Source organism: Eucalyptus grandis, chromosome 2 (assembly GCF_016545825.1).
Source record: "Eucalyptus grandis isolate ANBG69807.140 chromosome 2, ASM1654582v1, whole genome shotgun sequence".
Lineage (NCBI taxonomy): Eukaryota > Viridiplantae > Streptophyta > Magnoliopsida > Myrtales > Myrtaceae > Eucalyptus > Eucalyptus grandis.
In genome coordinates, this window is record NC_052613.1 from 11,506,384 (window position 1) to 11,529,829 (window position 23,446).

Genomic DNA, 23,446 nt, shown 5'->3' on the forward strand with positions numbered 1-23,446 from the left:
GAGTATAAAAGTCAACACTACGTAAATAATTTAGTGAAAATTTTAAAAAAACCGAAGTGGGTCCTACTCAAGCCACATCAATCATGGATCCTATGTGGAAGTTGGCCGGCCGGTGACTTGACCCTATCTGAAACAAAGTTTACTCAAAACCCTCTCTCAAGAAAACGTGCCATTTTCACATTCTCATTTGTAATTTTTTCTTTTCCTTTTTTTTAAGGCAAAAGTGTCAAAAATGTGGAAAGGGTATTATAAGATAACGAACAGCAGCTGCGGAAATTACGACGCCCCGCTGTCGCATTGGCGCACGCCTTCGCGTCGTTCCACGGCTGTCCATTCAGAGCCCAACTTTTCCCCTTCAATGCCAGCCGAGAATTCACGGCGACAAATTCATAGAAAACAGCAAAAAAAAGAAAAAAGAAAAAAAGAAAACATGGGAGTGCTGACAAGTTCGTGCCTCTCTCTCTTTCTCTACTCTCTCTCTTCCATTTACGCTTGGCTGACCACGTACTTCCCAGTCACCACTGCCCTCGAACTGCGAGTCTCCTAGAACAGCGAGAGAGGGAGGGAATTTTTTTAGCAAAAAAGTCAGGATTTTTCTGGACCCTTTTGGTTTTTCTTTAGAAAAATTAATCGAGAAGCGGTTTTCAATGTATTGACCGCGTTTGTAGAATTGGATTCAATCGCTATGTAGTCCTTGGCAAGGCCTTTTGTAAAAAAGATCGTTTTTTTTATCGTCGGATTGCAGACTTATTGGAGAGAGAGGGAGAGAGGGAGAGAGAGAGGGGAAGATGAGTTTCTAAAAAAACAGGATTTTTCTGGACCCTTTTGGTTTTTCTTTCAAAAAATTTAGCGAGAAAGCATAGCGGTTTTCGATGTATTGACCGCGTCTGTAGAGCTGGATTCAATCGCTATGTAGTCCTTTGGCAAGGCTCCTCGTTAAAAAGATCGTTTTTCTCATCGTCGGATTGCAGACTTTTTGGAGAGAGGGAGATCAGTTTCCGACCAGTTTCGACTTTTTCTTTTGTGGGTTCTCTTTTTTTTTTTTTGGTGTCCCGGGACCGTGAAATTCATCGTGCCTCTTGGAGCTCAAGTGGGTCACTTGTTGGTTTCCTTCTTTCAACTTCTTCTTCTTCTTCTTCTTTCCTGCCCTTCTTCGATGTCCATGCCCGGCTTGCGGCTCCTCCTCTTTTCCACGCTGAATAGTCTCTTCTCTTCTTCTTTCCACGCGCCCGTTTGTCTCATTCTGGACTTCTCCTGGCACTTCTTTTCTTGATTGTCAGCAAGGGTAATCTCAAATTCAACTGCTTTTGCATCTCACGGGTTGTTGCTTTCTTTTGAGCTTGATTTGTCTTTAGGGGGCGAATCTTCACGTGTCTGCGAAGAGGGGGGTGTTGTCTTGCGGTTTAAGCATCTGGGTGTCTTGATATCGGGCAAATCTTTACTGGGTTTGGGTTGAAAATGGCTTTTGGAGCGCTGGACTGTGTGGGGTTGGTCTGAGGTCAACTTTGTTCTTTTGGGGGTAGATTCTTTTTTTGTTTTTTGTTTTTTTGAATTGAGTGGATTGTGGTTTGAGTGATTGGGGAGATTTCATGCTTGGCCCAAGACAATGGAGATGTCTATGGCCGGACTTCTATTCCTTTAGCATTCTTTACCGCGGCTGGGTGAGGAGGCAATGAAGAACCTTTTCAAGAAGCTCCACATCATGTCGAATCAAACAGAAGACAGGGAAGAGCTTAGTTCGTCTATGGGCAGCAAGACCTACGACGAGGCATCGTCGCCTGATAGGCTCACGCAAGCGCGATCGTATCATTTCGGCGAGCACAAGCCCTTTTCAGGGCTTTCTTCTTGGTTACACTCGGTTACTAATAAGCACGGACATGCTGGCCCATCATCTTCGAATGCATCTTCGAATGTGATTAAGGGAGAGCCAACGGAGCCATCTGATTCTGTCAGCGTCAGTGGAGCGAATACTGATCCGGATGCATCTTTGCGGGATTCGGAGTCTAACTCTAGAGATCCTGATGTAGAGGAGGAGTATCAAATACAATTGGCGATGGAGATGAGTGCTAGGGAGGATCCTGAGGCAGTTCAAATCGAGGCTGTCAAGCAGATTAGTTTGGGGTCTTGTGCTCCAGATAATACTCCAGCCGAGGTTATTGCTTATAGATACTGGGTAAGTTGTCATCTTCGCCCCCTTCTTGAGAGAGAACGGAAAGCATCAAAAGAGAAGGATTGAATTATGTTTGACAAGTAGCTTTTGGCTACGGAGGATGTACATTTCACTTTTGCTCCTCCTTTTTCATAGTGTCCTCTACTAGAGAAATAACTGGTAGAACGCACAACACGTCTTTGGTGGAAAAAATGCACAACTGCATTTGATGTGGACCTCTGTGTAATCGTTTGTTATTTCAAGTTCTGTGTTAGGGCACTTATCTAATCAAACCTGACCAACTATTAGCAAGAGCAACTGAAAAGAATTTGTCCTTGGAAAATAATAATAATTCGGCAATTTTTCTTGAGCTTTTCTGTATAATGATCCACAATCACAATCTGCTCCACTTCTGTTCGTGTGCATCAATAGAATGCAATGCCAAATCATTCATGTAGATTATTATATTGAAAATTTTAAAAAATTAGGTGTTGTTTTCTTGTGCTGAGACATGCTTTGAACAAAGCTTGAATTTACTTTAGAATAAATTCTCGTCTAATCTCTCTCTTATTCTCTTTCTTCTTCTCTTCTTTGGTGGGTTTTTTTAGATGGGAGTAGTAATCTTCCAGAATCTGTTAGAGAATAGCTTTAATCCTAATGAGTAGCAACAGGAAGGACTGGTGAAAATGTGCAATTCCAGTGACTGGTGCCAGCTTTTGGAAGCTACTTGGCAGGTCAAGAATGTAGGAAGAGGTTGCCCAGTCATTTCATATTGGATACTGACTTTGATACTTCCCAGGATTACTGCTACCTTATCATACATATATATAAATAAATGAATTTGAGAATCACAGCTGGAAAGAAGGAACAGATTTTTGGGCTCTGTCTGTTTCAATTGATGCTGGTTGGTTGATGGTATTAGGCAGTTGGAATTACCTCTTCTAGCTGAAACCTGTCTACCTGTTATTCTGCTGAACATGGCTTTCTTTCTTCAAATTTAAGCGCTGAGTTTGAAAAGATATACGACCTTAGTCTCTCCCAGTCATTCTATAATAAGTCTTCAGATGCAACCTTAACTTGCTGGGCGGGCAATACCCACTTTGAATACTTCAAGTCTAGTCTTTTTCTATTTGCTTAGGTACATGAGGTGTTTCATCTAGAGTTGTCGAGGAGAAACTGGCATCCTTCCTCTTATTGGTAAAATGGTACAAGTGCAAAGATCTCATGATCTTGTGGAGTTTATTTGGAAGAATTCCGTCTATCTGCATTTTCCCCAAATTTGGAGCTTTATTTCTCTGCTCAAGTTATGTTGTCTCTTGCTTAACCAATCATCTAGCTGATTAAATTGGTGCTTGTAGTGAAAATAACCAACTTAGATTACCTTAGAAGGTGCTTTATGGATCTAGAATCATGTTCTCTAGCTGCTTTTACATTTTCTTCTTTTTTGTTAGGTTTATTCTTTTCTAATTCGTCTCATACTGTAGATTTGTCAATGATTAACAGAACTACAATGCTCTTAGCTATGATGACAAAATCGTGGATGGTTTTTATGATCTATATGGGGTCCTGACTGCGTCAACCTCAGGCAGAATGCCTTCACTTGTTGATTTGCAAGGAACACCTGTATCTGAAAATATCGCTTGGGAAGCAGTTTTGATCAACAGAGCTGCAGATTCAAATTTATTAAAACTGGAAGAGAAAGCCCTAGAGATGGCAGTCAGATCAAGATCAGCATCTCTTGGTTTGTTACAGAGTAATTTGGTGCGAAACCTAGCTGTTTTAGTTTCGGACTACATGGGTGGACCAGTTGCAGATCCAGAGAACATGTTAAGAGCATGGCAAAGTCTTGGCTATAGTTTGAAATCAACCCTTGGTAGTATGGTTTTGCCTCTTGGTTCCTTGACTATCGGGATGGCTCGGCATCGTGCTTTGTTGTTTAAGGTACACACTCTGTTTTTTATGTGTATGGTTATTGTTAGTTTCTGTTCCTTTCCTAGATTATATAAATCTGTGATAGTTACAGTATTTTTTTCTTTAATTTTTCTGGAGAAATTACTGTAGGTTATAATCATATTTGCACAATCTATATCATTTGTTAGTAATTGTTTTAACTAAACTATTGCTTACCAAAGTGTCTGTATGGTACATTTTTGGCCTGAAGTATGTTAATGTTCTGCCCATGTGTATTTTTTTCCTTCTCTTGAATTTTATATCGTGTAAGGTCTTCTATGCCATTTTTTAATGACTGTAGATGATTTCCATTTGGAATTGCTTATGTTTATTTCAACTTCTCAAACATGTATGAATTGCTTGAATCACTTGCACAGGTTTTGGCCGACGGTGTAGGCATCCGATGCCGGTTAGTGAAGGGGCAGCAGTATACAGGTTCAGATGATGTAGCAATTAACTTTGTAAAGCTTGATGATGGAAGGTATTTGACATGTACTATTCATATTTATGCTGATGCAAGAATGTTAGCTGATGCTTTATTTCTTGCTTTGCTCTACATAGAAAAATATATGTTGTATCCTGAATCTATCATGTGCATGTTCTCTGCATGTTTAACGCTGTTTGCATTTTTAAATTGTGAAATGCATGTTACAGCATGTTAGAATGATTAAAAGCATTTATATGAGGTCCTTTTCTTCATATCAATTATGGACAGTAACCTGTTTAAAACGCTATTGATAATTGATTCTCAGGGAGTACATAGTTGACCTCATGGCTGATCCAGGCACTCTCATACCATCTGATGCGACGGGTTCGCATGCAGAATTTGATGAATCATACTTATCAGTCAGCCCTATGTCAGGAGATTCATCGCATGCGGCCTCTTCTAGTAGCGGAGTTACCAGTTCTTATGAAGAGCAGTTAGAATTTGGGACTTCTGACAAGAGATCCAGGTTCGGAACCAGTGCAGTGTCAGGAAATGAGTCCATTAATGAAGGTGAAGTCCTGGCTGATGTGAATATTACTAGGCCAATCATGGTGAAGGAAGGAGCCAAGAATTCCCCAGAAGACCTGAAAGATCAATCCAATTTGAATAAGTTGGGGGGAAGAGAGATCCCGGGAAGGCCTAATTATCCTTACACGCATGCAAGATCTCCTTCATGGACGGAAGGTGTGAGCTCACCTGCTGCTCGCAGGATGAAAGTGAAAGATGTTTCAGAATACATGATTGATGCTGCCAAAGAGAACCCACAGTTAGCTCAGAAGCTTCACAATGTATTACTTGAAAGCGGTGTCATTGCTCCACCAAACTTGTTTAGTGAAATTTATCCTGGGCAGTTAGATGCATCAACTGAGGCCAAGTCACCAGCTGAGGACAGGCCTCTGATAGGAAGTAAGGATGAAAAGAGCCATCAGGTTGGAATTCAAGACACTAAGGGTCAGGATAGTAGAAGTGAGCCTCGCTTTTTGCCTCCTTTGCCCCCCTATAAACCGCATTCAAAAGCGACAACCCCTTGGGGTCCATCAGAGCAACCTAAACCTGTAGAAGGTTTAGGATTCAACCCTCCACTAGAACTGCGGGAAGCAACTGGGCAGTCCATTTGGTCTCAATCCAATGCCACTCCACCGGTATATGTGAAAAATGTCCCTGTAGCGGCAGCGGCAGCAGCGGCTGCTGCAGTGGTGGCGTCGTCCATGGTAGTTGCTGCTGCAAAGTCGAACACGGACTCAAATCTTGAAATTCCTGTTGCAGCTGCTGCCACGGCAACAGCTGCAGCTGTGGTGGCAACTACTGCAGCTGTCAATAAGCAATATGAAGCAGGGGTGAAAAGTGATGGGGATCCAGATTCTGGTGGGTATGAGCAACGAGGGAGTGCTAATCGGGAGAGTGATGCTACTGGAGTAAATTCAGAAGGCGAGAGGGTTTCTGACAGATCAACTAGTAATGATAGCACAAAATCAGATATTGCCCTTGATGATGTTGCGGAGTGTGAGATTCAATGGGAGGAGATCTCCTTGGGAGAGCGTATAGGACTAGGTACTGACAAGCAAACTGTATCAATAACATTGTGGTGTTTTTTAGTTCTCTAATTTTGGTTGGTACACAAGAAATTGGATGTAGTCAGTTAGTTTTACATCCTTTGTTTTACAGGATCCTATGGGGAGGTATACCGTGGGGACTGGCATGGAACCGTAAGCCTACCGAAACACTTTCTTTTTCTTTATCAAGTATCTACTATCATTGTGGTGTCATTGCTTTCTTGTGAGAAGCCTTAATATTTGTCTTGTAACTTTGTCTCTAACTTTGTCTCTATGCTTGGGGCAATGATGCAGTTACTGAGTTTCTAACTAAGGCACATCTATTGCAGATGCATCGTGTGCATGAACTTAAATATTGAAGGGCTGAGTTTAACATCAAAGTCTTTGTTAGATCACCTGTTATCTGGCTGTCTTCAATCCCTTTGTCTCCGAATTTGCTTCACTTCAGTCTGAGATGTGGTGTATCGTTTCTCTATTGATGTAGTCATAGTGGATCTGACTAGAGCACTGACTCTCGAAGATCACGCCATGGGAGTTACATGTAGAAAATAATTAAATATGATGCATTAATTGTGTCTTTTAATCCCAATCCATTCTTGATTGAGTTATTGTTAGCTGAAACTAGTCATGCATAAGGTGTATTTTTTCTGCTTTTTTAGATTAGGTTTACACCTAATTTGAACTTGTTTACTGTTTGGGGTTTTAGATGGTGTTCACTTCACTATTTATTTCTTCTGCTTCAATTTGAAGGTGTCCAATATTTTTTATATATCTTTTTCAACGTGAACAATTCCACAATTGCAACAAATCCTGCAAATACTTTCTGTGGATTGAAGGATAGGATTTTTCTGCATTTATATCTCTGGTTAGTTTCCCACGTAGTTAAAAAGGGTTTTGGCTTTGGAATTTTTGGATCTTTCATCTTTTTTTCCTCCCAAATTATCTGTCAGTGTGCTGCATATATATTTCCTTTCACTTCTTTGATCTGGGATAACTAACGGCACTACGTAGTACTTCTCTATTGCTTTGATTATTTCTCTCTAAATTGAGCTTAGTGCATTTTCAAACTTTAAGAAAACTTATATGCTCTGCTCTACTGATTAATTGTAGGAAGTTGCAGTTAAGAAGTTCCTAGACCAGGATATTTCTGGTGACTTGCTTGAAGAGTTCAAAAGTGAGGTACTAGTTCCGTTACTGCTGCTTATTGTACTACTTCTGCTTCTGCTTCTTGTGAACTCCACCTTAGCTGAATGAAAATGGTTAGGTAGAAAACATGACCATCTCCAGGCAATGCCAGATGCCATAATTTGGTACAGAATCAAGCATTGGGTGCTTAGGATCATCTGCTCAACCTTTGAAGAAGTGTTGGGAAAAAAATTTTGGACAGCTCAAATAAAGGTGGACCAATCCAAATAACAAGTGGAACTAAGTTTCATGTGGATATTTGATTACCTTTTTTTAATAGGATAATATGTACTAAAAAATTCCACAGATAATCTAGATTAGAAGGAGACGAAGCAAAATTAGTAAGAAAATGTAGATAAAGTTGATACATATTCCATATGCATTGAAGAAGAAGGCATAATTACAATTTACACCAGGAAAAAGCAGCCTTACTTCACCACCATATCTACAGCAAGACCATAAATGATTTTAAGATGTGAAGTGAAGCTTTCAAGAACTGCTCTCTTGTATTTGGGTTAATCAACCATTAGATGGTTTCTCTTAAACAAAACATTGGGGCAAAGCCACCAAATAGTATGAATTTCACAATTACAAGTAGAGATAAGGAAGACCACCACTGTGAAAGCAAGAGGGTTGAGCCCAAATATGGAAGCTTGACTGTGATCGAAAGAATAAGCATGACAGTAAGATGCATGGATCTCAGTATAGTGGTGCTTGCCAACAACCTACATTCTCTGAGTCAGAAAATGAGGCCGGCTATTGCTGACATTGCATTGTTTTGCACATTACTGTTATCGTTTGCCTACTTTGTAATTTTCAGGACTGCTACTGGCATAATAGCCTACTTAAACTTTGCTTTTGAATTGCAAGGTCCGGATAATGAAGAAAGTTAGGCATCCCAATGTCGTTCTTTTCATGGGAGCTGTAACTCGTCCTCCAAATCTATCAATTATTTCAGAGTTTCTTCACAGGTAAGTTGCAATTCTTCCTGTTTCAATTTAAGATTCAAGTAAGATTCTCTGGAAGTTGTTATGCTGGATTTGTAGCAGTGATTAAACAAGTGATACTCCATTTCCTCCTTGAGCAGCAGTGACCCACGACACGCGTTGCTTATAATAGTTAATCAAACCTGTCAGTTTTAGATGTTACAAACTCATATCTGACGATTGGTTTAACTTGTTCACAAAACAAGATACTACATTACTTGGGATTGGATGCGTTTGGCCTATTATGTTATTTTCGTGTCCAGTTTGTAAAGAAAGGGATTTTTGAGATCTGGTCATTGAGCTTTTAGTATATTTGATGTTAGTTTATGTTAATGTCCTTTATTTCTATGCACGCCATTTCTTCAAGTTCCCTGTGCCGATGATCCTTGAAGTTTGTTCTAGTATTGTTTTGCCTCTGGGAAACATTCTGAGTTTAAGAACTGTCCTTAGGTTTTTTCATGTTTTTATTAGCTTTATTCTGTTGTTGACTTTTCGAGATCATTATGCTTAGGGGATTAAATCAGGATTTTTCCCCTGCAGAGGAAGTTTATATAGGCTGCTACACCGGCCTAACAATCAATTAGATGAGCGAAGGAGGTTAAGGATGGCCCTTGATGCAGTATGATTTCATCACTCTGGTCCTTTATTAAAACTCAGTGAGCGGTCTAATTCCACTTGAATTACCTGCACATAATCTATCTTCACAAATAATTTTCAGGCCCGGGGAATGAATTATTTGCATAACTGTAATCCAGTTATAGTACACCGTGACTTGAAGTCTCCCAACCTTCTTGTTGATAAAAATTGGGTCGTGAAGGTGACTTATTCTTCTCACTACAAGCAAACGAGAAATCATGTTTCTATTACATAAATGACTCGAGTTTCCATTATCCTTTAGGTTTGCGATTTTGGATTATCTCGGATGAAGCATAGCACATACCTCTCATCTAGGTCCGCCGCTGGAACGGTGAGCAGTGTCAACGACTTTAGTCATGTTTACACTTGGCATGTCATTTGACATTATTTCTCTTGATGCTTCATACTTGTGTTTGTCTTGCTTTTCTTATGTCCTTGAGATCCTATAACCTGTCCATATGTCTCAACTGGTCATGTTCACTTATATAATGCAATGTTCACCCATGAATATTACTGTAATGGTAACCCTCAGTGAATTCTGTGATGAATCGATTTGATCACCTTTCCTATCAAAATAAAAAAAATCCTTTTTGCTCTATGAAAATTCCGAGACGTTTTCTTTTTGAAGGATCTTAATATACTGCTTGAGAACTGAGAAGTAGCTGAGGACACTTATTTCTTGATTTGATTGTCCTTATAGGTGGCAATCTTGAAGCACCTGCAATGTCTTTCATAGTCATTTCCTTTTTCCTTCATCCTTCATTTTCTTTTTCCTTAAGGACAAAGAAAATCATTTGTTGCTACTAGGTGCAACATGGAGCTCTGAAGTAATCAGTAAAGACTGAATTTACATGTTTCCGTGTCATCAATATTACTGCTTGCCGTGAGTTCTTGATTGTTAACTGCTAAACGCATGAAATGGATACATCTTTGCAAACCATATTTCTAGGTGACCATGTAGGTCAGTGCCCTCTAAGAACTTCTCAGGGCACTCTTCATGCTTTCTCCCATCATTTCTATCTTGTCTATGCCAGAATGTGAAAGCTTCAGAAGCATTTCATATGCAAGTACTCTTTGGTACATTGATATGCTCCCTTCCAGTTGTTTGTATGACTAATATGCCATCACTACTTCAGGCAGAGTGGATGGCTCCGGAGGTGCTGAGAAATGAACCTTCAGATGAAAAGTATCTCGTTCGTTTACCTTACAAATATTTACTCCCATTTTTTCCCTCTGGTCATCCCCATTCATTTGCGACTGATGAAACCTGTCTCAATCTGTGATATGACAAGCAGGTGTGATGTCTATAGCTTTGGGGTCATATTATGGGAGCTGTCTACGCTGCAACAACCTTGGGGGGGAATGAATCCTATGCAAGTCGTTGGTGCTGTCGGCTTTCAGCACCGTCGGCTCGATATTCCGGATAATGTGGACCCTGTTGTCGCGGATATCATCAAAAAGTGCTGGCAAACGTGAGTATGTTTTGGAGAATTTATTTTGGGAAACTGTGTGTAGTCCATTTCCCTAAGGACATACAGCAGTTCTAATCATCGGGGTTCGACCTTTACTGAGGAAAGATTTGCACTTCTCCTTTTTCCCCTCCTCCTTCCCCATCCCCAAATGGAAAAAACAAGGTCTTTCCCACCGTCCCTCCTTCTCATGGATAATCTTGGTTAGACTATGTCGAAATTACTAGGATCACTTAATTAGAAACTTTTGACAATAAGCGGCCTGTAGCATAAGGCCGAAGCTTCAGTTACATGAAATGATGAAGCTCATTCTCTTGCGGTTGTAATTATATTGTTAGTCAACGCCTGATGTTTGGATTTGGACATTTGTAGAGATCCGAAATTGAGACCGACATTTGCTGAGATCATGGCTGCGCTGAAGCCCTTGCAGAAGCCCATAACTAGCTCCATGATCCCGAGGCAAGCACGCTGATGAGCAGCGAGCGCGACACTGTCCGATTTGTTAGACGAGGTGTCCGGCCGAAGTAGCAGAATCATGAATTGAACGATGTTGGCACATCCCATGTCGTTTTGGAGGCGGGTCCTCCATTGTCGGGAAACTATGCGAAGATCGAACTTCTGGGGATGGTTGGTCCGACGGACGGCGATTGATTGGCAATTGTGATTTTTCTCTTTCACTGTCTTAGTTTTGCTGCCTTCCACAAGTTTGTGAAATTCTTTGTACAGATATATTTTTCTTGTTGTATAATCAAATTCTTTCCTTTTTGTCTGTCAAATGAAAATAGTTCATCAGATGATCACTTACTGGAGTTTACTGAAAAGGGCATTTTCATCTTACAGCTGATGTGATCTGAGGATCAAATTAGCATTGCCTTAGTGCAAGAACTTTCCTTTTCTTCAAATAATGTGAATTTCTATTTTGATTGGTGAAGCATAAGTCCGGGAAATATCTTGCTACATAATCATCTGCATTTGATGACGCATGATGCTCGTTACGCATCGATTTAGGTTGTACCGATGTTCGAGAATCTTGTGACGACGAGTGTGAACTGATCAATCATACTGATCAATTATGACCCGGTTTGCCTCATTAGATAAGTAGTAAGTTCAACCAAACACCAAAGTAATCCTTCCATCAAACGGCACTTCCTCAACCGGGGGAACTGAGCCAACCTGTGATTGAGGACAGTGCCGTAAGGCGTGTTAACCAGTTGTGGGCATCTAATCTAATCCATCTTCACTCATTTTAGGTACGGGAGATTATTATACCTGTCTATCCGATAGTAACCAGAACCGAAATTCTGACGTGGTGTTTATTTTTACCACTGTGAAATTCCCTAATTCCCTGTCTATTTTTATTTTCCTGATAGAGAAGGAATAAGAAGACAGCGTGAGGTTTCTCATCCCAGGGCGATTCTCCCGCCTGTTTTTTTCGTGAGCCTTTTAAGGATCTGCTCACATCCGAAACTGTCCTATCACGGAAGAAAAATCGCCGAAACTTGTTCCTTCTGGTTGCCATTTCGAGCAAAGCACGACCGACGCTGCACGTGCTTGCGGATTGAGAAAATTTGTGACGATCAAGATGTTTACATTGCCTTTCAGTCTGGCAAGAATTGGAGATGATCTCTTGTTTCCTTGGGTCATAATTATGGACTTGACTTCTTCCTGTTCTTTCTTTATTTCCTTCCTTGAATTGTTGTGATTCTGGGCGTGGAACGTGCACCTGATGTGTGAGGACGGGGGGGTCAAAAATGGCAAATCTCCGAGGACTTTACAAGAACGAGCGACCGCCACGCATTTGGTCCTGGTTGAGAATGGTCTTAGAAGTTCAAGATGGAGTGCACAGTGGGCCACGTGTGCAGCATCCGTGCACCAATCTCAACCGCAATTCCCGCAAGGAAGGTATAAAATGAAATTCTTATCTTGAACGGTGAAAAATTACCAATTTGGTCCCAATAGGATGTGATTTTGAGTAAACCCATCAATGTCAGCGTGCCACAAAGAATAGCCCGTGATGATTGCACGTCACGTCGGCAATTTTAAGTCACAAACCGATCAAAATGACTACAATGAAATTTCATTTAAAAAAGGGGCTTATGGCTACATTTGTAAAAATTAAAAATTTAGGATTAAATTGGCATTCGTTTTTATGACTAATTTGGTAATTTTGTGCTGATCCCATTTCTCACCCTTCTGTTTATACCTGAAACATGGACCCATGTTCATGTCTTCTTTTGTCGTCGGCCATTGATACATTCAATCGGAAATTTACAAACGATTCAAATATAAATTATAAATCATATGGATTATCATTGAGAAGGTGTTCACTACCATATGTGAAAAATAACAAATATTCATTGGGGATAAAATGGTCTCGCCCGTTGCAAAGTCACGAGTTTGATTTACCTCGTGCAAAGTGATTTTTTTTTACTGTGAACATCTCGATGAAATTACAGTAACGGGCTCGCCAGATTTTTAGATCATGATCATAATGAACTGGGGCATCTCTTGACATAAATAGTTCATGAAATTAAATTTAATGCACAATATAATCCATAAAGTTTTAATTTATTCAATGCGGTTCTTAGACAAATATTGACCATTGGACTAATTTCAATATCTACTAAAAATTTAGGGAGCACATGGAATAAATTAAAAATTCAAAAATCATATTACACATTAGGATTGCATATTAGGCGAGGAGTTCAATGATTATGTTGAATAAATGAAAATTTATGGATGAAATTACATATTAAATCAAAATTTGAAAACAATATTTAAAGGGAGAACGCGGTTGGATAACAAACAGGTCTCCAAAATTCGAACGTCTAGAGAGAGAGAGAGAGAGAGAGGAGAGCGCTCGCGACGCCGTCGGAGCCGGAGCTCCGCCGCCATGGCCGCCGTCCTCGACTCTCATTTCCTCGCTCTCACCGCCATCGTCACCGTAACCTCTCTCTCTCTCTCTCTCTCTCGCTCTCTCTCGCTCTTTCTGTCTGCCGGCTTTTGCTCCTTCGACGTTCGCCGTCGCGCGCTCTGATCGCCGGACTGCTTCTCCGGCGTCCTCTCGTTCGCGTCGCAGGTCGTGTACCAGGCGCTGTTCTTCGTCGTCACCGCTCTCCTCAAGTTCGATAAGGTCACCGATTTCGCCGGTCAGTGATCGATCGCTCGCCCCTCCCTCCTTTTTTATTTTTCCCGCGTCGGTCGGATGTTGTGCGGAATCTGTTGCTTGCGGAATAGTCAGTGAACCGGCCTGGAAATTTTGAGGAAGTTATTAGGGAAAATGAGTGGCGTGCGAGCGGCGAATGAGAAGGAAACTGTGATTGCGTTGTTGCGGAGTTCGTGATCAGTTACTGTTGCATCGCGAAGCAATGGCGGTTGATGCTTTCTGTTTCGATAGGATTAGGCCGCGAGTCGAGTGACTGGCCGGCCGGTCTTGGATAGCCAGTGAATGTGTTTGTTTTGTTGTTTCAGGAAGCACCAACTTCGTTATCATTGCTCTGTTGACGCTGATTGTCAAGGGGGCATGGCATTTCAGACAGGTTCTTTCTCTATCTCTTGATGATCGGGCGATTGATACTCTCTCTCTCTCTGTCTCTCCTAATATCGACATGGAAATTATCGATAGCATGTAGGAGTCGTGACTGTAGTAATTAGGATACAGTTCCTTTCTGAGGGTAGTGTGGAATGAGACTTAAGGTTGATTTCAGGCTCTCTTTGGCAATAATTTTTAGTAGATAAAGGACCTTCATGCAACCCGCCAATTCCTCTCTTGACAAGAATCGGTCTTAAAACTTGCGTTCTCGAATATGTTTAGAGCATTGAAGTAAACGTGACCTCAAATGCAGATGCTGAGGGTGATGAAACCAAAAGAAGATTGTCATGAATGGTTAAATATTATGAAGCACGCATTTTTTCAAACCTAACCAGGTAATATAAATTGGGAGGATCTAGATGTTGATGAAGCTGTTTGGCAGTGATCTTCATTCAACAGATGAAACAGAATTTTTGCATAAGTTCAGGACTGATGTGGATGAACTCCGTTTTAGGAGTAAGTTGATGAGAGAAGGACTAGATAAGATGAGTTGAGGATGCTTCTTAAATATATCTGCATTTCTGGAACCATTTTTTTCCAGTATATATTTGTTTGCTGAGGTTGACTGTCTTTGTGCTATTGCAACTGCAAGCCCTTTAAGGATGTTCAGAACCTAGTGGAATTCTGTCTGTTTGACCCCCCAAATAATTCCTTTGCTATTTATCATCAGGAATTTTAGTTATATGGATTTTAGGTTTACTAGGACTAAATTTGAGAGTTTCTGCTCAACCAGACAATTGTTGTGGCTGCAATTTATTGAATCTTAAGATGCTTGTGACAATGTAATTTCAGGTGGTCCTGACAATTCTTGTAGTAATCTGGGGTCTCCGACTGGGTCTCTTTCTGTTAATGAGGTATGAATCTAGTAGAACAGGCGAAAATGCAACTTTCATTTACTTACAAATCTTTTAAATTGATAGTAAGCTAGTTACATCTAGACATGATTGCTGCATGTGGGAGAGAGAGGGTTCTTGCACAATTTGCTCTGCATGATGTGCTCTCTTCTTTTGTATAATCAAAACAAAAAACTGAGTTATAAGTCCACTGCCAATGATGAATCTACGATTTGATTGTTGCAAAGCACTCTTATGAGGCCTAGGTATTTTCTTTCAATAGCATTAAGAATTCACCCATTGAACATATTAAATCCCTGGATGAATGCTTTACAATTCTAGTGGAGGCTCTGCCTCCATGAGATGTTACATGTGAATCCACAGCTCTATGTTGGCACCAATAAATGTACTTAATGTTTTTATATGATTTTGTCCTCCCATCAAAATGTGTGGTTCTCTGATTCTTCTGATGCCAGTGCATGGGTTATTGGTACAAAGCTATACCTTTATCCTCCTATAGAATACAGCCTGGGTATGGACTTTATTCCTTTTATTAACATCATGTTGAAATTCATCAGAATTCTAAATTGGGGGGAAGACAGGCGATTTGATGAGATGCGCAGCAATTTGGGGAAATTGGCGATTTTCTGGATTTTCCAGGTTTCCCAGCTCATGTCATATTTAAGTTGGTCTATAATTTTTGAAAGATGCAATTTAGCATTAAACAACACGTACTGGGCTGTTGATTTGGTGTCCATTTTTCACAGGCTGTCTGGGTTTGGACAGTTAGTTTACCAGTAACTGTGGTGAATGCAAGCAACAGAGATCCATCTCTCCAAGCTCGGGACATAGTTGGGTGGATTATGTGGCTTCTGGGTTTTTTGGTTGAAGCAGTAGCTGACCAGCAGAAATTGAACTTCAAGAATTCTCCCGAAAATCGAGGGAAATGGTGCAATATTGGACTCTGGAGTTATTCTCGGCATCCAAACTATTTTGGTGAGGTGAGTCCTGCTATTACCATGAAAAAATTCCTATTTAAGTTGTAACTAAGCACAGAATATTGAAGTGATTGTTGTATAAAATTTGGTTACTAGTTTTAACTTTCAATTGAGATCGCTCATGCATTTTGCTTTTTATGAATAATTTTATCCAGATCTTACTATGGTGGGGAATCTTTGTGGCTTCCACCCCTGTACTCAAAGGTTCTGAGTGGCTTGTAATTTTCGGGCCAATCTTCCTCACGTTGTTGCTTCTGTTTCTCAGTGGCATTCCTTTACTTGAGGTCTGGTTCTTGCCTTGCATTTAATGAACATACATTTTGGGTCTTTCATTCTTTTTATTTTATCGTTTGAATATAATGAGAACAGGAATCGGCAGACAAGAAATATGGCAATGCGGCTTCATACAGGATATATAAAAGAACAACCAGGTTGGAGTCTCCTCTTTCCTCACATTGAGATTGATTTGGGGAAGATAACTAACTTGTTTAAACTCTGTTTCTCTTCAGCCCTCTCATTCTGCTTCCTCCATCAGTTTATGGCAACCTGCCTCCATGGGTCAAAACAATCTTTCTCTTTGAGTTTCCTTTGTACAGTCGGAATCTTCCTGACGAGGGTGTGAACTGGTGAGGCTATAAATTTTCACATAGATTCACTCATAAGATGCGGTGCAACTCCCTCTTCTAAAGCACTGTGCTGGAATTTCTATCTGCATATTTGTTGAATGTCTTGATACAGTATGTTCATACATGTACGATTACTCTGGACAAAGGATGCAATTTGGTTAATCATGCACCTTTCTATTCCACTAATCCATTTCTCTTTATGTGTGTTGTCAGTAAATAACATCTGCTAGGTGACTCCTTTTATAGCCACATATTCTTATTGTGCTTTTCTAACAGAGGCTTTGTTTCTGTATGGTTTTTTAACTTTTTATGTTTTGATTCTTTGCTCCGTAACTAAGAGTAAAACTTTTATCCTTTTGTTTACCATTCTGCTTTTATTGCACTTGTGTCACACAACTTGATTTCATATGCTTAGCTTAAATGTTCTTTGTAAGAGTGAGTGGAATGTGGTAACAATTGCACTGCTATATCTTTTGTCAATTTTTAGGGTGACATTCATAATACTCTGTCACTGTATGCTCCTCCGCATAGCCTTGTCCTTTACCTATAAATGGTACAGTTCAAAACCACTGCGAAAATTGAGAAGCAGTTGAATACTAGGTCAATGTAAGAGACCTAAAATCTAGTGATGGATGAAGTTCAGCATCTTAGTTTGCAGAGCACCGGAAGGTTCTAGAAAATTTCTTATTGAGTATCATTATCGTGACGTTTAGTCTGGCTTATGGATGTTGACTTATTCTGAAGTTTGGACGTTGTCGATGTAGCGCCATCTATGCTTTAGCTACTATTTCATTTGAAAGGTCAGTATGTTGTTGCAAGCGTGTAATCTAGTTTAGCAGCTGAAATTTAAATGCAACTACAGTGCTTTAATTGCCTAGGGGATATATTCTTTTTTACGTGCATAAATGCACTGCTTTCTCAAGACATTTGCCATTCTTGCAAGGTATAGAGAAGTCGATCAGAAGCAGCGGCGTGACTGAGGATGGGTTAGCGCGATGAATTCTCTGGAGTGGTGGTATCCATATTTGTAGAGATTGAGGTACATACAATGATGTTTGACGTCTGTAATAAACAAAGGGGCTTTTAGTAAAATGTTCATCATTTCTAGCTTCTAACTGATATTCATCCGGTCGATTTTCTTTCTCTCTCTCTCTGGTCCGATTAAGATTGTGGACACTAATTTTTGTTGTCCGCTAGTTCTCGCTCACCCTGACGCCAATAGTTCTATGTTGGCTACTTTTTCGCATCATTTGTTGGAGTCATGTCGGCCCGACAATTTTGTTGCCGGCCGACTTGCAAGTATGATTAGTATATACTTAGCTTTCTTGCTATCTCAAAACCCGAAAGAACATCGAACTTATGGCTGCGACTACGGAAGAGGGAAAGATATGAATATCGTTGTTGCTCCCGTGTTAGGGTTCTAATCTTGGTCGGAATTGTTCCAGTATGACAAAGACGCCAGGACATAGGTGATGCCGGATGTACTGAAATTACATAAAAAATGAATATAGTGACATGGATTTTGTTTAACATCGAATGAAGAATCTATCGTTATCACCTAATCTCAACCGAGGCCCTGTTGAATAGCGCTCTTTGGGCCGGGTCTCATGAAATTTTCGGGAAGAACTCCTGGGGCTAGGCCCAAGGTGAGGCCCAAAGCCCAGTCAAAGCCCGTTCAGTCCAAAACACGCTATAAATCCTTAACAAGAAATCGCGTTAGGTCGACGGGCTTTAGCCCAAGTCCGACCAGTTTCGAAAATCTTCTTTAAGCCGAGCCCAACGGGCCAAAACTCCCTAGCCCAGAACATTCGGTTGGCCTGTTAGGCCCATGGACTTGGCCCATAAAGAAAAGGATTTATGACTTGGCCCATAAAGAAAAGGATTTATTAGAAGTATTAAAACTTATCATGAGAGTGTAATTGACTTCTAAAACTTATAAAAAGTGTAATCAAATCTTAAAACTTATCAAATTAGTGTAATTAAATTTTATAGTTAACACTATTAATTTGACTAATAAAAATGATGATGTGGCATTTTAAAACTATTTTTAAATTTTCATGTGGTTTTTTTTTCCATTTTTTTAAATTAGATTTTAAAATAAAAGGAAAAGTTAAAATTTATTTAAAAACAAATATGTAATTTAAAAAAAAAAAATGGCAGGGTCGTCCATGGGCTTCCACTATTGCCATCCATTGCTAGAGGGATCAGCGATGGTTGCAAGGGTTTGGTGAGGGCGCCTAGATTTAGGCATGTCGGGCCTCATGGTGGGGTGGGGGTGGGGGTGGGGGGGGGATCATCGTCCGCCTAGGCGAGGCTTTGCCGACCCCAGGCGAGGGCTAGCAACTCTTGCCAGCTCTCGGGCGAGGCCTCATTGGCCCTCGCTTGGAGCTGGTGAGGCTCACTTGATCAAGGCAAGCCTCGTCGATGGAGGTTCTCCTCGTCTAGACAATTCCCTCCATCGTCTCCTCCTCGTGCTTTGAAGCATGCTGTTGGATTGTGCTTTGTCAGCGGAGGTAAGCGAGGAAACTTCTCGATGTAAGTGACATCCTCCACGCAATTCGAAGTCCCCTAGCTCCCTCCCTCTTCGATTCATCTTCGGATTTGCTCATCTCTCCCCCCTCCCCAGCCCTTTCTCCTTCGAGTCCTGTTCCCCACTTTGTCTTGCGATTGGCCTAGTTTGAAGCAATTGGCTCGGTGAAATAGTGAGTTGATGCTTTGCCCCCTTGCCCAGATCTGGGCGAACCTCGCCGACCCTAGGTGAAGACCGACAAGGCCTTGCTTGGGCTTGGCAAGGGTCGCTGAGGGCTAGCGAAGCATTGCTCAAAGCGAGTGATGGTTGTTGGCCCCTCGTGAGGGTTGACATGCCCAGATCTAGGCACTCAAGCTTGGCAAGGGTCGGCGGCCCTTCCAACGATGGGTAGTAGTGGCGGAAGCGCCCATCAATGACCCTACCATTTTTTATTTATATAGTTTTGTTTTTAAATAAATTTTAGCTTTTGAATTTAATTTAAAAAAAAAATTGAAGAAAATATAATAATAACACCACATGGAAAATAAAAATAACTAAAAATGCCACGTGAAAAATAAAATTAATATAAAAATACCACGGTCAACATTTTCCGTTAGTCAAATTGACTATTAATTTTAAGACACATCAATTTGATAAGTTTTGGGACTTGATTATATTATTTATAAAATTTTAGTAAGTCAACTAATTTTTTTATTCTTCAGAATAAAAAAAATGGTCAAGGAATAGATATAGAACCAAAAAAAAAAGTAAAATAAAAATCTACTTTTTTGTTCTCGGGAACAGAATTGAAAAGAATTATTTCTGAACAGAAATTATTTTGAGAAGCAAAAATGTTGCCAAACACACCCTAATTATTTGTATATGCTAACACATCTTTGAGTTTGGTCCTCTTACTACATCAGACTTCCGTAATCAAAGTGCACTGAATACTTGATTCAAAAGGTTCTCATAAAGACCCAAGGCTCCAATTTCTTGAGAGATACTTACCTCAGTCTAACTAGGGACAAACAAGAGCAAGAAATTCATTTTGTCATTCAAGAAGAATAAAAAGGAAAACGAAGTAAACAAAAGATAGAGACCAGATTATAATAGTAACTATTCCAGTCAAATGTTTGTCATCATGACAACCCTCGGCAACAAGATCATATTGGAACCCTCCAACGCGGGCCAATGAGTAAGACGAGGCGTTTGCAGTCAAGGAAAGAAGCAATATTGGAACACAGCCTATTTTGAATGGTCCATGATAATATATATATATATAGTACTATGTAAAAAATCCAAATTGTCCATAAATTGAAAAGGCGAACATGACACAATTCCATTTGACTAGCAATACAGGAGAAATTGGGCATATTGGAAGTTTTGAGAGTGAATACCATTCTCACGGAGGTGGAAATCGCCAGTTCCATGGAACACTATTGTAGATTAGGCTGCTCCAAGACATGATGGGTCGAGGATATGGCTGCAATTCAGGGACAGCATCCTTGTTGCAGATGAAAGTAACCAAGATTGTCCCGCCGTCCACAATGACAGTGCCTCCCCCAGTGAACCTTTTGATGACAGGTACCTGATCGTGTAACACTGGTTTAATTTCAAGTAATTCGGCAGGTTTCCTATGCAAAATATGCATGTACTCTATTAAATTATATTATATCCACGCAGAAGACATCTCATCAACATATAAAGCATGTATAAATCACAACATTGTGCAAATGTGCACACAGTTTCATAGTCACATATGTCTTAACTTTATTTTCACAGCATGGGCGAATTAGCGTCAGAAGGCAAGAGTAGGTACCACATGTCTAACTTATGAATCAATGCTAATATCTGATTAATGGCAGCATACTTGTTAACATAAGATTTTTGCTTAAAAACCAGAAAGTAACCCATCTGTCTCAGAGACATGGGAAGGAATTTTTCTCTCCTTCTGGCTCCATTTCTTACACTTCACATGATGTAAGACTCTACATTAGAACAAACCAAGAAGTTCTTGCTTTCAGAAGGCCATGTTTTTTTTTTTTTTTTGGATAGAAATGAACAAGAATTATGTGTTCTGTCTCTTCTATATTTCTAACGCTCACTGGTAAGAGACTGAATCTCAAAACAAAAAAGCTGCCAAACTCACCCATACGTGATATCAGAACGTTATCAATACAAATCTAAGCATGCAAACAGATTAAAAGGTCATACAACATGAATGAGCACCCTGTAAACTATTAGCACTTCAAACGCTTCGAGAAAGATAAAGTATGACCACACGCCAAGCTTTAACTGAGTAACAAAGAAGGTCAGGCATGAGCTTGTTCACATTCATGATTAAAAGTCATACTAATTTGGAAACATTTTGTAACTATGTCGAGATAAATCAGAGGACAATTTAACATATTTTAACACCAAACTTGAGCACGCTGAGTATAAACAAGAAAAAACTCTCAATTTATAATGTCGCAATCCACACATATCAAGTTAATAAAGGAAATGAAATATGAATAATCTTCATAGCCAATAGTCCAATAAATAGAGAACACCTACAAGATATTAGGTGAAAAAACTCCAAAAGTGACCGCAGTAACTTACCCAGAAATATCCATAACAATGGTAGGTTCCCTTATACCATCATTTATAATACACCAGTTTTTCGATAAGGTCTGAAGTAACTGCTCTTCAATATGCAGTTGTTGCAGAATAGGCCATCCTCTTAATCTGACAAACTTCATCAATGGACGTCCAATTTTTTTGGCTTTGAGGTATAGTCATTTTGATCTTTGATCACACCTCTCAATTCTACACTTGATAGGCGGGATATTTCATCACAAGAAATCCCATACCATTGATACATCGAGACATGCTCAAAAACAGGCTCGTGATGGTCTTTCCAGTCTCCAAATAGCCCTGTTTTACAAGTTTTCTTTTACGTCAAAAAGCAGATTTTTAGCAATAAATTTCTCTTTGTTTGGTAGAAGAACTTTAGGCAATAATGTTTCAAGAATATGAGAACTTGAAAATACAAATAGTTATCTATAGATAGATGGACACTAAAACAACTAAATAGTAAATACCTCTACCAAGACAATAGACAAAATATCAGTGTCAATGAAAGTAAATAGATGAGAAGAATACATGTCATCGCCATGCACATTTTATGCCTTGTCCCTCTACTTATTTATTGTTTTTCTTAAGTTATGAATCAATTAAGTTGTTAGTGTTTTCAACTAAACACTTTGTACCTAGCTATATTTAAACTTCACGCCATATACACATTTCAAACCTCAAATTCTCATGACCTAAAAGACCAAATTTTCAACACAATCACTAAGCAAGAACATTCTTTTAATAATGCTCCATCAACCTCGATGCTTTCAAGAGGAGCATTCAGGAACCGGTAGAACAAGGTGATCGAGAGTATATCACAACGCAAAAGATCATGGATTATCCCGAGTTATGAAGAGCAACCCATCTTTAAAGAACATAAAATTGGCCAACAACGCTCAAGGGGGTCCTGTTCTCCACGCATAAACATGACAATTGCAGGTGAAAAAAAAAGATTACTTTTAAGCTAGAACTTCGTTGCTCTACTTGACGACCATGTTTTCCATCCAAGATTCAGCTTGAAATCAAATGGGCACAAATGAAAAACACCTAAAACGTTCATAAAAAATTCAAAACCTCATATTTCATGTCGAGTGTGTAGAAATCAAGAAGGGAAAGCCAGAGGCTGGTGACGGCTAAGCACGCGAAGGCGAGTGATGTTGTTGCTCTTGCAACCCTCACAGCAGGATCTAGCTCGTTGCTCGGAGTCCATGGAAGATTTGCAGGTGCTGGGGTCACCGCACATGGGGTTCCACCTTGCTACCCAGCGAGCATGGAGGACTTGCAGGCGTTTGGAGTGTTAGACGAGCGACGGCCGTGAGAAGTGAAGGAGGCAACCTTAAGCAAATGGACGGCCACAATCAGAAGGGGCCATCCGACGGTCTAAACACGCCTGAATCCAACGCTTATTATTTAGCCATGACAGCACCCGCGCGAAGGACATCCAACGGATCACGAAATGCCACGACTGAAAGATTAATAAAGCCATATACAATTTTCTCAAATCCCAATAGTTTTCTACTTTTTTTTTTTTGATAAATACAAATAGTTATTTGCAGGTAGATAGACACTAAAAAAACTAAATATTAATTAAATCTACTAAGACAATAGACAAACATCAGTGACAATGAAAGTAAATAGATGAGAAGAATACATGCCATCAACATGCACATTTTATGCCTTCTCCCCCCATTTATGTATTGTTTTTCTTAAATTATGAATTAATTAAGTTGTCAGTGTTTTCAACTAAACACTTTGTACTCAGTTACATTTAAACTTCACGCCATACACACATTTTCAAACCTCAAATTCTCATGACTTATGAGACCAAATTTTCAACACAGTCACTAAGTAAGGACA

The 23,446-nt window shown here is 39.9% G+C and overlaps 2 protein-coding genes and 1 long non-coding RNA gene across 7 annotated transcripts; 2 read left to right on the forward strand and 1 right to left on the reverse strand.

Annotated features, from left to right (window-relative positions):
* The first annotated feature begins 422 nt into the window (after positions 1-422).
* Positions 423-11,264, forward strand: LOC104422205 (probable serine/threonine-protein kinase SIS8). Of its 3 annotated transcripts, none has more exons than XM_010034456.3 (13): positions 431-2,173; positions 3,653-4,090; positions 4,477-4,580; positions 4,852-6,137; positions 6,252-6,292; positions 7,250-7,318; positions 8,195-8,295; positions 8,851-8,929; positions 9,029-9,127; positions 9,209-9,277; positions 10,083-10,132; positions 10,242-10,418; positions 10,788-11,264. In XM_010034456.3, the coding sequence occupies exons 1-13, from the start codon at positions 1,673-1,675 to the stop codon at positions 10,885-10,887; spliced, it is 3,114 nt and encodes a 1,037-aa protein (XP_010032758.2). In that variant the 5' UTR covers positions 431-1,672; the 3' UTR covers positions 10,888-11,264. The 3 variants fall into 3 exon arrangements, with proteins under 3 accessions (XP_039163660.1, XP_010032758.2, XP_010032765.2); XM_010034463.3 differs by having other exon boundaries at positions 2,035-2,173; positions 3,634-4,090; XM_039307726.1 differs by lacking the exons at positions 9,209-9,277; positions 10,083-10,132; positions 10,242-10,418; positions 10,788-11,264 and having other exon boundaries at positions 423-2,173; positions 8,822-8,929; positions 9,029-9,060.
* Positions 11,265-13,223: 1,959 nt separating this feature from the next.
* On the forward strand, positions 13,224-17,583 carry LOC104422223. 2 transcript variants are annotated; one of them, XM_010034489.3, is made up of 10 exons: positions 13,224-13,359; positions 13,495-13,564; positions 13,887-13,954; positions 14,800-14,861; positions 15,419-15,500; positions 15,608-15,841; positions 15,994-16,122; positions 16,208-16,269; positions 16,348-16,464; positions 17,414-17,583. In XM_010034489.3, coding segments are annotated over exons 1-10 (876 nt in total). In that variant the 5' UTR covers positions 13,224-13,308; the 3' UTR covers positions 17,415-17,583. The 2 variants fall into 2 exon arrangements, with proteins under 2 accessions (XP_010032791.2, XP_010032785.2); XM_010034483.3 differs by having other exon boundaries at positions 17,408-17,581.
* A 2,623-nt stretch (positions 17,584-20,206) lies between these two features.
* Positions 20,207-23,042, reverse strand: LOC104422240. 2 transcript variants are annotated; one of them, XR_721175.3, is made up of 3 exons: positions 22,664-23,038; positions 21,575-21,889; positions 20,207-20,561 (listed from the first exon to the last, which is right to left on the reverse strand). It is a non-coding gene; the product is annotated as an uncharacterized LOC104422240 (long non-coding RNA). The 2 variants fall into 2 exon arrangements; XR_005548095.1 differs by having other exon boundaries at positions 21,575-23,042.
* Positions 23,043-23,446: the final 404 nt, after the last annotated feature.

What these genes read in the sequence shown, in the direction of transcription:
- LOC104422205 (XM_010034456.3), top strand. Translation starts at nt 1,673, where the DNA reads ATGAAGAACCTTTTCAAGAAGCTCCACATCATGTCGAATCAAACAGAA. An exon ending in GTAAAGCTTGATGATGGAAG is followed by an intron (nt 4,581 to 4,851) that starts GTATTTGACATG and finishes ATTGATTCTCAG; the next exon opens with GGAGTACATAGTTGACCTCA. An exon ending in CTAGGTCCGCCGCTGGAACG is followed by an intron (nt 9,278 to 10,082) that starts GTGAGCAGTGTC and finishes TCACTACTTCAG; the next exon opens with GCAGAGTGGATGGCTCCGGA.
- LOC104422223 (XM_010034483.3), top strand. Translation starts at nt 13,309, where the DNA reads ATGGCCGCCGTCCTCGACTCTCATTTCCTCGCTCTCACCGCCATCGTC. An exon ending in CGATTTTCTGGATTTTCCAG is followed by an intron (nt 15,501 to 15,607) that starts GTTTCCCAGCTC and finishes CATTTTTCACAG; the next exon opens with GCTGTCTGGGTTTGGACAGT. An exon ending in GTGGCATTCCTTTACTTGAG is followed by an intron (nt 16,123 to 16,207) that starts GTCTGGTTCTTG and finishes TAATGAGAACAG; the next exon opens with GAATCGGCAGACAAGAAATA.